This window comes from Oryzias melastigma, linkage group LG1, assembly GCF_002922805.2.
Source record: "Oryzias melastigma strain HK-1 linkage group LG1, ASM292280v2, whole genome shotgun sequence".
NCBI classification, from domain to species: Eukaryota; Metazoa; Chordata; class Actinopteri; order Beloniformes; family Adrianichthyidae; genus Oryzias; species Oryzias melastigma.
This window is the reverse complement of record NC_050512.1, coordinates 31,812,145-31,826,165: the sequence shown is the minus strand read 5'-3', so window position 1 is coordinate 31,826,165 and position 14,021 is coordinate 31,812,145. Positions and strand designations below refer to the sequence as shown.

Below are 14,021 nucleotides of genomic sequence, written 5' to 3'. Positions count from 1 at the left end.
GCAACCCTGAAAATGTTTTTTTAATGGGCTCCTCTCTTCCGCAGGCGTCCCCTCTGCCCCTGGCCAGGTGGTCGCCACCAGGAACACCAAGTCGTCTGTGTTCGTGCAGTGGGACCCCCCCAAGCAGCTGAAAAACCTCATGGGGTATTACATCGACGGCCGCGCCGCCGGATCCAAGAGCTGGTTCGCCTGCAACCACAAACCCTTCAAGCACAACAGGTGAGACTGACCTGCAGGTGCAGGAGCTTCCTGAGCAGCGCCAGCTCCCCGTCTGTAGGAAACGGAGGGAAGTGTTTACCAAAATAAAAGCCCGTGTGAACATGCCGGTGTCTCCCAGGTTTGTGGTCCACGGTTTGATCCCGGGGGAGACCTACGTCTTCCGTGTTCAGGCGGTCAACGTGTTCGGCCTAAGCGACGAGTCGCAGGAGTCCTCCCCCATCTCTGTGGAGCCCGCCCTCGGTGAGAACCCCCCCACATCATAGATGAAAGTTTGTGATGTTTCTGAAGCAGCTGAAGTTCAGAGAGACTGACTCCATCGTTCTGTTCAGGCAGGGGGGTGGAGTACGGTACGTATGGAAACGAGCTTTTCCTCCCCCGTACTCACTCACGCGACCACGGGAACTTTCCTGGTCACTTTAGTGTTAAAGTCACTTTAGTGTTAAAGTCACTTTAGTGTTAAAGTCACTTTAGTGTTGAAATCACTTTAGTGTTTAAATCACTTTAGTGTTGAAATCACTTTAGTGTATAAATCACTTTAGTGTTGAAATCACTTTAGTGTTTAAATCACTTTAGTGTTAAAGTCACTTTAGTGTTAAAGTCACTTTAGTGTTTAAATCACTTTAGTGTTGAAATCACTTTAGTGTTAAAGTCACTTTAGTGTTAAAGTCACTTTAGTGTTGAAGTCACTTTAGTGTTGAAGTCACAGAACGGTTTCCAGGCACTCTCCATCACTTCACAGGACAGACCACAGCTCACCTCCAATCCTGTTTCAGACCCGAATGTTTCAGAATAAAAGCATTAAAATAGAGCACGTCTGTATGGAGCCAAATTGAGGCCATTAAAATTTGAAACTCAAATAAAACTAATTGAAATAAATATTGGTGTTTGGGCAAAAAAAAAATGTATGTTTGTATTTATTCTAAAATAAACTTAATTATTTTCAGCATCAAATGTTGTTTTTTTAGGTTTTCAAAACTTTTTTTTCCAGTTTCAAAACTTTTGACTCCGTGTTGGGGCGGGGCTAACACAAAGGACCAATCAAAATCGAGAAGGGCGGTAACTTCAGTCCTGGTGCAAACTATAGACTCTGATAGTTCAGACTAAACAGACATTTTCTCAGAGTCAGTGAACGCACCGAGACTGAAGTCACCACCTCATCGATTCTGATTGGTCCTCTGTGTTAGCCCCGCCCCAGTGCGCCACAACAGGACCAAAAATTTAAAAATTGAAATTTTCAGACTTAAGAACAAAAACAAAAACAGTTGAAAGTGAAAAAAGTTTTGAAATTGAAATTTTGAGTTTTGAAACCTAAAAAACAACATTTGAAGCTGAAAAGAATTACCTTTATTTTTAGGGCCGGGAATCAATAATAAAAAAAATAACTGGGAAAAAATTAACCGCAATTAATCACTGTAATTATTTTTTTCAGTCTCTGTATTTGCCGACTACTTATTATCTGCAAATAATCACAATATGAATTCTCACACAAAACTACATTTAGACCATTTAATTTTAACGTGTTGGGATTAATCTGAATATTTCACCAGGTAAAATTCATTTTTACAATATGGCACCAAACCACGGATCAAATAGTTTGCTTTTTGTGAAAAAGGATCTAAACATCAGAAACAGTAGGAATAAAGTACTAAAAAGGTAAATGACCGCAGTATAAGTAGGATTATACCTGATGTTTTAATGTTTTAATGCACGCCGTGAAAGCCTGAACCGCCGAGTTAAAGCGAAGGATTGTCTCTTCGATTATTTTTCGTAATACATATTAAGGAGTTAATTAATTTTGATTAATCACGTGGGATAATGTTTACAGCTCTCGTTGTTTTAGAATAACAAAAAGTTTTGGACTTTTTCCTCTTTTTTTTGTCCAAACACCAACATTTTTACAAATGTTTTATTTAGGTTTAAATATTTATGGCCCCAAACCGGCTCCATAAGTCTAAAGTTTAAAGGCAGATTTTCTTTAAAGTGTCGTTTGTTCGTGTCGTGACTCGCAGCGACCCCCAGCGCTCCGTATGGAATCACCATGCTGAGCTGCGACGGCGCCGCCATGACTCTGGCCTGGAAGAGCCCCAAACACTGCGGCGGCTCCAAGGTCAACGCCTACTACATCGACAAGCGCGACGCCGACACGCTGGTGTGGAAGGAGGTCAACCTGTCAGCCGTCACCGAGAGGATCTGCACGGTGAGGCCCCGCCCCCTCATGGCTCCGCCTTCTGGAGTCGATCGTGACCTCGTGTCTCTGATGTTTAGGTGGACAACCTGAAAGAAGGAACCTTTTACGAGTTCAGGATCCAGGCCGCCAACCTGGCGGGCGTCGGCCTGCCCTCAGCGCCCAGCGACCCCATGAAGTGTGAAGCCTGGACCATGGCGGAGCCAGGTAGCCCCACCCCCAGGGTTTAAAACCGAACCGAACGGGTTCTGTCGTCAATCAGAGGTCTAAGATAACACAAATGTTCCTCTGTGATCAAAATGATGATAATCGCGGAGACATTTCTGCATTTTCAAAAACCTAAACTTGAGGTTAAATCTGCAGTTTTACTCATTTAAGATTCAATTTATTCAAACACAGTTTTTTAAAGCAAATGAAAGTTGTTTGAAAACCAGTTTTACTGCTCAGTGGTTTTCAGGCCTATATGTGCTTTTCTTTACTGTTTTAAACATTTTCATCACTAATTTATTTTTAAAAGCTGTTTTTGTGTCTTGATATCCATCTTTTACTACAACTGTAGCTTTTTTCCTTTTTATATCCCACAATAATTCCACATTTAACCTAAAATTGTCCAAAAAATACATTCCAACTATAAAATATTGACACTTTCTCTGCAAAAATCCTCAAAATTGAGTTGAAACCTTTTAAGTTTTATTGATTTATATGATGCCTTAAAATGACAAACAAGGCAGGGCACATTAAAAGTAAAAAAATAAAAAATAAAAAAAGCTAAAATGTTTAAAAAATTCAAGATAAAAAAATAAAGATAAACTACATTAAAAAACACCAGATAAAAAAAAAGCTAAAACATAAAAAGCAGTAAAACACACTAGTTTGTATGTTTTATAACAAAAGATCAAACATCTAAAGTCAAAATGAAAAAAGTATAAATCCAAAAGCAAACTGTCTGAAAAGTGTCTTAAAAAACTCCACTAAACGGTAAACAAAGTTACCAGGATTTATCCTGAGGTAAATCACAGTTATGGTTCATATCTCCTGTTGTGATTATTTAAACTTTTGGAATAATAAACTTTGAATGAAAACTTTATTAATCGGGGGTCTGTTTCATCATACAAACAGACGATGCGTTTGATAAAAGATTTACTGCAGCTTTAAAGAGAAATCTCAGATGATTTTTGCTGATCTAATAACTGATTATTTCTTTGTTGTTTTTTATTTTCTGAATCATCCAGACTTTTCCTGCTGTTTGGGATGAACTTGGATCTGTTTGGTGTTTTCGATGGTCCTTCTGAGCTTTCAGTTTTTCATCTTTCAGCTTTTTTATTTTAAATTTGGACCTTTGCCTCTTCTTAACTCCGCCCCCTGCCGGTTGTTGCTTTTCTTTAGTCCGTTTCTGTGTGATGTTGTGAAGCCACATCTGGTTTCCGTCTGCAGGGCCGGCCTTCGACCTGAGCTTCAGCGAGGTCCGTGGAGACTCTCTGGTCATCCTGTGGAAGGCTCCCGTGTATTCCGGAGCGTCCGCCGTCACCGGATACTTCGTGGACATGGCCAAGGCCCGCTCCTCTGACTTTGTCACCCTAAACCAAGAAGCCGTGAGCCATCGTTACCTGCAGGTACGAGAACCTCCCGGCGCTCTAGCGGCTCCTCCCGGCTGAGAGTCAAAGTCTGAACCGGCGTCTCCGCTGCAGGTGTCCGGGCTGCAGGAAGGGGAAAGCTACGTGTTCAGAGTCCGAGCGGTCAACGCCAGCGGAGTTGGGAAAGCTTCCCAGCTGTCGGAGCCGGTCTGCGCCAAAGCTCTTCCAGGTAGGCAGAAGTCGTTTGGACGGTGCAGGTCTGGACTGAACCGAAGGACAAGCTGGAGGTTCTGAACAGCAGAATGTTGCCAATAAAGTTTGATCGTTTCAAAACAGGAAGTGGTTTTGCACACCCTCCTGAACCTCTTCGATCCACCAGATCTGATCTGCTCCTCACTGCAGATCAAACACCTTCTAGTCTCATCATCTCCTCTGACAGAACCTGATCTCCTAAAGTCTGTTCCACCTCCTCCCTAAACACCTCCATTTTCATCTTCCTCACTACCAGAGTCATCCTCACACCTTCATCTTCTGCCGTCGGGCTTCACTCTCCAACCATGACTGCAAGATCTAATCCAAACTTGTGTTCTCCTCCCTCCACTCCTATCTTTGACCTTTCATCTTCACTTCTGGTGGTGATGATATTTTTGGGAAAAATATCATCACCACCAGAAGAGCACCAGAACGCCAAAAATATCGATGTTCTCTAGAAAAATATCTTCTAGAACTAGAATTAAACTTTTTTTCGACAAAGTTTTCATAATTTTATGTAAATTTTGAACCAAAAAAATCCAGTTCCATTAGAGATATGACTTGATGATTTTTTCGTTTGAGTATTAGTCTTTACAAGTCGTAGATTTTCATCTTTAAATGATGTCCGACTTTAAAACACAAATTTACGAGAAAAAAAGTCTCAACTGTTAAATTACGAGAATAAAGTCTCATATTAATGACTGTATGATTTTTTTCTTGTAGATTTACATGTTTTACAGTAATAAATATATTACTTTAAAAATCATAAATCAACGACTTTAAAACATAAATCTTCGAGAAAATAATTTATAAATGTTAAATTACGAGAACATAGTCAAATATTTATGACTTTTGATGTCATTGGCTAAATTTGTGTTTTTTTTGTAAATTGTTTAAAATTGAGATTTATGACTTTGAAGTCAAAAATTTACGAGAAAATAAGTCGTAGCTGTTAAATTTTGAGAATAAAGTTGTATGTTTATTTGTATGTATCTTTGTTTGCATTAACACAGACTCAGGAGTGCGCCCCCTTGTGGTTTCATTCAGTTGTGATTCCACCTCAAACCTCCAGAGGATTGTTGATCTGTTTGTCTCTTCATGCTCTGCAGGATCTAAGGAGATCGTGGCTGGAGTGGACGAGGAGACCGGAGACGTCTTCCTGTCCTTCGAGGCCTGTGAGATCTGTGAGACCTCCAAGTTCCTGTGGTCCAAGGACTACAAACCCGTCGCCGACGGCCCGCGGCTCGCCGTCTCTACGAAGGGCCGAACGTACGTTCTCTGGGTTCATCTGAGATAGTTACTTATTTCTCCTGGTAGGAGAGCAGCGTTTTACAGACATGAACGTTTTCTTTCCCAGAATTCACTCTGACTGATGATTACTCTGACATAGTCATAGATTCTGTCATTTATAAAGATTTTTGATCAACTAAGGATTGAAATTCCTCACATACAGAAAAACAAATTAACTGTAGAATACAACATGTTCTCCTGTTAGAAGTAAATAAAACCGCTGGTGAAAGTCGTAGATATTGTCTTTGTAAGATTTATTAAAATAACATTTAATCCTAAAATTAGCTGCAAACTACAAGAGTTTCAGGCCATAAAAGAAGAAAAATAAACAAAATATGAGAAGAAAGTCGTACATTTTTGCTTCAAAAAGTTTTGATTTTACAGGAAAAAAGTCACACATACAAAAATAACAGATTATTCAGCCTCTAAAATGTTTCTATGAACAAGTTTCTGTTTAATTTATGTTACAAACGGACGTCCTCAACACAGCCTAAACGTAGAGATTTATGGTTTTCCAAAAAAACTAAACATCGCCAAATTTTAAATAATTCATTTATGTAATCTTCACAGAAAAAAATAATGCAAAAACCTTTTAAAAACTAGATATATAGCATTACCTTCAATAAATTAATAGATGAAGATGCTTAAATTGATAGCTAAAAACACTGAAGCTGATAGCTGTAATGCTGGAGCTGATAAATATGAGCAAAGTGTCTAATTAGCTGAAAAAAGAAAAAAAAATTATAAATTTGCCAAAACGGATCGAACTTTGCTGAAATATTAGCTAAGTGCCAAATTAGCCTTAAAAACTAAAAAATGATTAATTTAATCAAAACACCTTGCATTAAGCTAAACTATTAGCTAAACTCCAAATTAGTATAAAAAAACTGAAAAAGCCTTAATTAGCCTAAACAGCTAGCATGTAGCTGAAATATTATCTAATCTTCAAGATAGTGTAAAAAAACAGAAAAAAGCCAAACTTAGCCAAAACAGCTGGCATGGAGCTGAAACATTAGCTAAATTCTAAATTATCCATAAAAACTGAAAAAATTATTAAACTAGCCAAAACACCTAGCATAAAGCTAAACTTTTAGCTAAACTCCAAATGAGCCTAAAAACTGAAAAAAGCCTAAATTAGCCAAAACATTTTGGGGGGCCGGGTCAAATGTGGAGGAGGGCCGGATTTGGCCCGTGGGCCGTAGATCTATTACCTTCCACTCTGGTCGGAGTCCTGGGACGACGGTCTCAGTCAAACACCCCTGATCTCCGCCTCTCCTCTGGTTCTGGAGCAGCCAGGATCCTGCCGACCGACGGTCACGTCTGCTCTCTGCTCCACAGCTCCAGACTGACCTTCACCAACCCGGACTCGGAGGATCTGGGCCGATACTCGGTGGTGGTGACCGACACAGACGGGGTTTCTGCCAGCCACACCCTGACGCAGGACGGTGGGTGATGATCTCCCCCAGAGCTGCAGCAGCTTCTCCTGCAGTCGCTCATTCTGTCTGTCGTTCTGCAGCTCTGGACGCCATGCTGGAGCTGAGCTACGCCATCAGACACCCAGGTGAGCTTTGAGCCTCGTACGCAGACCTGCTGCTGCCGGTCCGGAGTTACAGGTCTGCGTGTCTCGTCTGCGCAGTCGTTCCTCTGAAGCACAGCCTGAACTACGAGATCCTGGAGAAAGGTCACGTGCGCTTCTGGCTGCAGGCCGTCAAGCTGTCCAAGTCCGTGTCCTACCGCTTCATCGTCAACGACAAGGAGGTCACCAGCGGGGAGGTGGGCGTCGGCCTAAACGTTCACGGTTTTGTTTCATCATCGCACACTTGACTCTCCTCGACATCGATCTCAGCCGGTTCAAATAAAGTGTTTTCTGAGTAAATGTGGGAGCTAAGAAGGTCTTCACAGAGCAGATCAAAGGAAGGGAGGAACGTTTGTTCCACAGGAAAAGAGGCGGTTCCAAACACGAACCTTCAGGATTGACTTCCTGTTTCTGCTCTGTTCAGTTTGAACTGAACTCAAGAGCTTTAAATGTCCTAAAGATCAGAACATTCCCCTGAAGGAACCGCCGGGAGAACCGAATGGGTTCTGAACCTGCGTCTTCCTCTCCAGGGTCAGAAGATCAGTCACGACGTGGCGTCCGGAGTCATCCAGATGACCGTGGATCATTTCACCCGAGCCAATGAGGGCACCTATACCGTCCAGATCACCGACGGGAAGGCCAAGACCCAGACCTCCCTGGTTCTGGTGGGAGATGGTAAGAACTTCAGGGAGGTGCAAATGTGAGGGAGCTTTCACACTGAGCCGGTTGGTCCAGACCAGAGGGCTTCCTGAGAGTTTGGGTGGGTGTGAAACCCCACTTGAACTGGAATAACCGTGTTTGGTTGGAGGTAGGCTCCCCCTGGTGGTGGTAGACGGTCACCACAGTGTGAATCTGATTGGATGTAAGAATAAGCCCCACCCCCTTTAGGAAAAAGTTAGCATAAAAAGAGCTGAATATTTCAATAGCTGAAAGAGCTGAAGAAAAACGTACGGAGAAAAAATAATAATAAAAGAGAAATGAAGACAAAGTGACTCGTTAACCAATAAATATTCTATCTTTCCTGTCAGAGTTCAGACTGCAGGGTGGAATAAAGAGTCACGTTCTGTGTGGATCTGATCGGTCAGGTTGAGAAAAAAATCATAATTATGCGTCTGATGGTGTGTGGAGGGTCGTGGTAAATGTGGAGGCGGGCTGAATCCAGCCTCCGACCCCTGCTGTTAGGTCTGCTCTCGACAGCGCAGTGTGAAAACAGACGTCGGATTTCCCAGCATTCCTCCCCTGAACGACTCCATGGACTCTCCAGTGTTGAAGTTTCTGGTCCCTGAAGAGAATCTTTGTCCTGAAAATGTGCTGCGTTTCTGTTTCAGTGTTTAAAGCTGCTCTGAAGGAGGCGGAGTTCCAAAGGAAAGAGCACATCAGGAAGCAAGGTACGTCCGCTCCATCCTCCCCGCATCCGCAGCTCGGCGATGGAGGCTACAAAGGTCTGATCTTCTCCCGCAGGTCCTCATTTCTCCGAGTACCTGTACTTCACCGTCACGGAGGACTGCACCGTCCTGCTCGCCTGCAAGGTAACGAACCTCAAGCTGCTGCATCTCTGAGTTTTCCACGTCGATCCTGAACGCCGCTTGATTGACAGGTGGCCAACGTGAAGAAGGAGACGAGTTTCCACTGGTACAAGGAAGACGACGAGGTCGTTCCGGAAACTCCTCCCAACGTCATGTCCGGAGCCTGCGCTCTTCCTCTTCCTCAGGTACGGACGCCCGAGCGGGAATCGAACCCTGGACGGGAATCGAACCCTGGACGGGTTCGGCTTTAAAAGTCTCTGAAAGGAAATGTTGATTCTGTTGATGAATCGGAATCAAAGTCGCATTAAAAAAAGAATATATCAAACTGTGGGAAAAGCGAACAAAATAATGAAGCTCAGAGACGTTTGTCCAGCATCAGCGTAGGTATGTGCACTGCATCTCCCATAATGCATTGGGTTAAAGTGACAGCACTTCTGCATTATGCTAATAAAATAAAACGATTTATTCACCCAAAAATAAAATACATTTTTTGTTAAAGTTACATTTTTTTCAGCTAATTTAGTTGAAAATTATTATTGAATTCTATCACAACTTTATCACAACATTTAGGGAAAACATCCACAACTTTCATCTTTTCTGCCTGAATTAATCCAAAAAACAGATTATGGAGGGACTGAACCTCAACACAGAGTTTCTCCTATTTTACATATTTGGATGCTGGTGAGCTGCAGAATTTTGGTCAAGAATAAAGTGTACCTTGACTCAAAAAAGGTTGGAAACACTTCTGTGGCCATCCCATAATAATATAATAACTAAAAATCCTGTTTTGGTTTCTTTGGTGGATTTTTTTTCCCGCTGTGACGTCCCTGTAACCAGGACAGACTGAATCCTTCTCAGATTTGCTCCTCAGACGCTCAGAATCTGATGGTTTCTGGACCATGGTGTGTTTCAGTTCTCCAGGAAGGATCAGGGCGTCTACAAGGCCGTTCTGAGCGACGACAGAGGAAAGGACTCCTCCGTGTTTGACATCTCCGGCAAAGGTAAACCTGCAGACGTTTGGTCACCGACTGATAATTGTCAAACGCAGCTCTCAGTCCTTTTTCTTCTTTTGATCTGCAGTTTTTGATGACATCATCAACGCCATCGCTCAGATCGCCGGTAAGTTTGATCAAGTTTTACTGAACAAACATTAAGTAATTTGCTTATTATTCACAAAATAGTCTAAATTAAGGATTATTATGAACTTTATTTTGGTAACAGTTTTTTCCTAAAGAGACTAAAGCTAAAATTTATTTTAAGGTTTTTTACTTTCTCTGTTTTTAAGCATAATATTATAGTAATATACAAGTTTAAATAGCATAAAATCATAAATAACTTCAATGTGCTAAAATATTTTAGTTTTATAGTAATTTTAATTAATATTATCACTGTTTTTATTTTTTTAAAACAGAATATTTACACAAAGAACAGTTTTTTGCTCTATTTTCATAATTTTAGTTTGAAAATGTTCATGTTGAAAACACACATCAGGTTTTGGATGAAACAGCACCATCTGGTGGACGCTTGTAAAAATACCATCTCAGGGACATTAACGTGGGAAATGGTGAATACAAACTTGTACAGCGCTTTCTACCTTCCTCCAATGGTCCAAAGCGCTTCACATTCACACACATTTTAAAATGACTTTTTCTTTTTACTGTTTTTAATTAGGAGTAGCAGTAATACATGAGTTTTATTTGAAGTATAAATGTAGTTTAGGTCATTTTATAAATGAGTATTAGAGAATTTATAACATTTTAACAGTATTAAACTTTCCTGTAACTTAATTTTCCACTTTAAAACTCACATTTAGGATAAAAAATGACATAAATTTGGAAAGGAGTGTGGCACAAATATTAAATCTGCAGCTCAGGTGAGTATAGAGGAGACTCTGTTACCTGACGTCTGCTCGGTGTTCCGTCAGGGGCGTCGGCCTCCGAGCTGGTCATGCAGTGCACCCCAGAGGGCATCCGGCTGCAGTGCTACATGAACTACTACACAGAGGAGATGAGGACCGTCTGGAAGCACAAGTACGGCAGCCCACGTATTATCTAACATATTTGGATCCACTTTGACCATGAAAGAGGCTCTCTGCTTCTGTTCAGATGCTTTTATTCTGAAGGTTTTTTCAGAAATCTGCATTTCAGGTTTTTCTTTGGTGATGGAAGATCTGCGTTTGCATCCTTGAACTCTCTGACCTTTGGGATTGAAGCTAATTTACATCTTAAAACATTTTTACTACTTTTAATTATGGTTCAAACATAAAAACTTTACAAGTTAAAAAAGCATAAACTCTCAAGAACAAAGTACTTTAAAAGCGCAAAACTAAATTTACAACATCAACAAATATTAAAGTATTTTTCCTCTAATTTTTTTTAAGTTTAATTGTTGGATCAATATTTGTTTTTCATTTCATTACAATATAAATTAATTTCACTACAATACTGGGAGTTTGGTAGAATTATTGTTGAATGATAGATTATAAAAACATTTTTCTTTTGGTTTTGTAGCTTTAGACATTAAACATTTCATAAACAGCAACTTACAGTTTTATTCTGTTGATTTATTTATAATAATAATAATGTTTAAGTTCTACTAACTCCTTTTCTTCTTCTAAATTTAACTAACAAAGTCTCGATCTGAATAGTGTAAAATCGTGTCATCTCCAAATCCGAGTTCTAATTCTTTGATACATTATCAAGTTTCATGATTTTGCTGCGTTTTACGGATTCTCTCCGACGTTTGGACCTCCGGGTCCGTCCGGTTCCTCTGCCGCGGTAGAGGACCTGGATTGTCCTGATGGAGCTCTGAAGGTCTCACTCCTGCAGGGAGAGCAAGATCGCGTCCTCAGAGAAGATGAGGATCGGCGGCACCGCCGAGATGGCCTGGATGCAGATCTGCGACCCGTCCGACAAGGAGAAAGGTCACTACGCCATCGAGATCTCCGACGGCGTCTCCACCTACACCCGCAAGTTCGACCTGTCCGGACAAGGTTGGCTCCGCCCCGCGACGTCTCAGATTTAACCGTTTACGTTCTTTAAAGCTCTGCTGTTTCTGCAGCGTTCACCGACGCCTACGAGGAGTACCTGCGACTGAAGTAAGAGTCTAGCGGTCGCTCTGCGCGGACTCGTTTCTGTCTCCGTCTCTAATCGCAGCTCGTCTCTTCTCTTTCAGAGCTGCTGCTTTTGCTGAGAAAAGTAAGTTCCTTCAATCAGGAGAACATGCAGGAAAGTTCAGAACCTTCTGGTTCTGAAGACAGAAACGTCATGGTTCAATCGCGGGTCGCTCCTGGACGCCCCTCAAAAAGTCTGGTAACCCAGAGACCGTTTCTCTCCTCAGACCGCGGCCGAGTGGTGGGAGGTCTTCCTGATGTGGTCACCATCATGGAGCAGAAGGTGAGAAGGACGATTTTTGGTTTAATTTGTTTTTTGTTGTTACTGGACACAAACGGGGGTTCAGAGCCGGACCCCCCAGCTTAGAGCCGCCTGAATCAAAGATTCTGAGCCTCTGAGGGTAAATATACACACACTGAATTAATTTATTTGGATCATTTTTAGAACTGCACTTCCCCGTGTAACCACCAGGGGGCTTCTCACAAATCTGCTGACAGTCAAACTTCCATCAGATGTAAATAATGTTTTTTTTTAGGTTTATAACAACCAGACATTAGAAATTAGGGGCGTGACCTTTTAAACGGCACCGTCCAATCAGAAGCTCTGAAACAGTATTTAAAAGAAACAAAAGAGGTTTTACTTCGGGGTTCCTTCAGCGGCTCGCTGTGAGCCGGTCAAACAGGAAGTGGAAACATGAAGGTCATTAGATCAAAACTCTGAAGACTCACTTTTTAAAAAGTTTTTTTGTTTCCCTTTACACTGAAAAGCCTCTGAAGTCTTTTTTTTTAATAAATAATCTCATGTATACAGCAGATTATTACAGCAAACGTGAAAGAAGAAAATAATAATTAAGTCAAACATTTATTTTTAAAAAGTCAACATTTGATAAAGATACATTTGGAATGTGTTGGGATTAGGATTTTAAAAGTCAAATTTTACTAAAAAAAGAACTTTTTCAAAAAGTGATTTCTTTTTAATAAAAAAACAAAGAGACAGAAGTGAGCAGCTTCATTTATATTTTTGAGCAGTCTGATGTACGTCTGATTTCTCTTAATTTTACAACTTTATTCTCATAGAATTTTGACTTTTCTTAGAATTGAACGACTTTATTCATGTCAAATGTTAATTTTGATTTTTTTATAATCACACAACTTTGTTCTGTTGAAATTTATGGCTTTTTAAAGCATAAATCTACAACTTTGTTTTAGTAAATTGTTCATAATTTTACTTCTTTATTCTCATTAAATTTTGACTGTTTTCTAATATTTTTAAAACTTTATTGTTGCTACATTTCATATTCTAGTTTAAAATGTTACTTTCTTATTTCAAAAAGATTTGGACTTTTTTCTTTTAATTTTTACAACTTATAAAATTTCTTTTTTTCCTCATAATTAGACAACTTTATTCTGTTGAAATTTATGGCTTTTTGAGGCATAAATGTATAAATCTTTTACAGCTTCATTCTTGTTTAAATTTCCTATTCTTAATTTTATTTTTATATCTTTATTTCTATAGAATTTTGACTTTTTCTTTTAATTTTTGCAACTTAATTCTCATAAAATTTCACCATGTTTCTTAGAATTGTACGACTTAATTTATGTGAATTTTTTTTTCTCATAGTTAAACTTTATTCTGTTGGTCTACAACTTTGTTCTAGTAAATTGTTGATTTTCTTTTCATTGTGATTTCTTTATTCTAGTTCATTTTTTCTAATATTTTAATATTCTTGTTTAATTTTGATATTTTTTCTAATCATTTTTTCATCTTTATTCTCATATATTTGTCTATTTTTTCCTTTGACACTAAAACCATCAAACAGGAAACGTTGAACTGAGACAGAAACACAAATTTCACCAAAAACATCTTAAATTTTACAAATATTTTGTTAATTTTCTTGATAAAATGAATAAATTTGATGGAGACGTTTCTCCCGTCGGTGCTCACCTGTCTGGTTAAAGTCACATGATGCACTGACCTGAATCTCCGCCCCCTCAGTCCCTGAGCCTCACCTGCACCGTGTGGGGCGAGCCGACCCCCGAGGTCACCTGGTTCAAGAACGAGCAGGAGGTCACCTCCACCGAGCACACCAAGGTCACCTTCGACGGCGGCAAGTTCGCCAGCATGGTCATCACCAAGGTGACCCCGGAGGACTCGGGCAAGTACAGCATCAACGTGCGCAACAAGTACGGCGGCGAGTTCGTGGAGATCACTGTCAGCGTGTACCGCCACGGGGAGCCCCTCCCCGAGCCCAAGCTGGGACAGCCCAAAGCGGCCGCCCCGCCCCCC

General features: G+C 40.5%; 1 protein-coding gene across 1 annotated transcript in view; it reads left to right on the top strand.

Annotated features, from left to right (window-relative positions):
- Positions 1-14,021, top strand: part of myom2a (myomesin 2a) — a 54,090-nt gene that overhangs the window by 19,679 nt on the left and 20,390 nt on the right. The window contains exons 12-33 of the mRNA XM_036214242.1: positions 45-219; positions 338-459; positions 2,229-2,416; positions 2,485-2,611; positions 3,839-4,017; positions 4,093-4,207; positions 5,340-5,499; positions 6,859-6,965; positions 7,037-7,081; positions 7,157-7,293; positions 7,627-7,771; positions 8,425-8,484; positions 8,558-8,625; positions 8,694-8,807; positions 9,536-9,623; positions 9,703-9,741; positions 10,547-10,652; positions 11,451-11,614; positions 11,683-11,719; positions 11,797-11,819; positions 11,962-12,017; positions 13,731-14,020. Of these exons, the coding sequence (XP_036070135.1) occupies positions 45-219; positions 338-459; positions 2,229-2,416; positions 2,485-2,611; positions 3,839-4,017; positions 4,093-4,207; positions 5,340-5,499; positions 6,859-6,965; positions 7,037-7,081; positions 7,157-7,293; positions 7,627-7,771; positions 8,425-8,484; positions 8,558-8,625; positions 8,694-8,807; positions 9,536-9,623; positions 9,703-9,741; positions 10,547-10,652; positions 11,451-11,614; positions 11,683-11,719; positions 11,797-11,819; positions 11,962-12,017; positions 13,731-14,020 (2,545 nt within the window). The remainder of the gene's footprint in view (positions 1-44; positions 220-337; positions 460-2,228; positions 2,417-2,484; positions 2,612-3,838; positions 4,018-4,092; positions 4,208-5,339; positions 5,500-6,858; positions 6,966-7,036; positions 7,082-7,156; positions 7,294-7,626; positions 7,772-8,424; positions 8,485-8,557; positions 8,626-8,693; positions 8,808-9,535; positions 9,624-9,702; positions 9,742-10,546; positions 10,653-11,450; positions 11,615-11,682; positions 11,720-11,796; positions 11,820-11,961; positions 12,018-13,730; position 14,021) is intronic.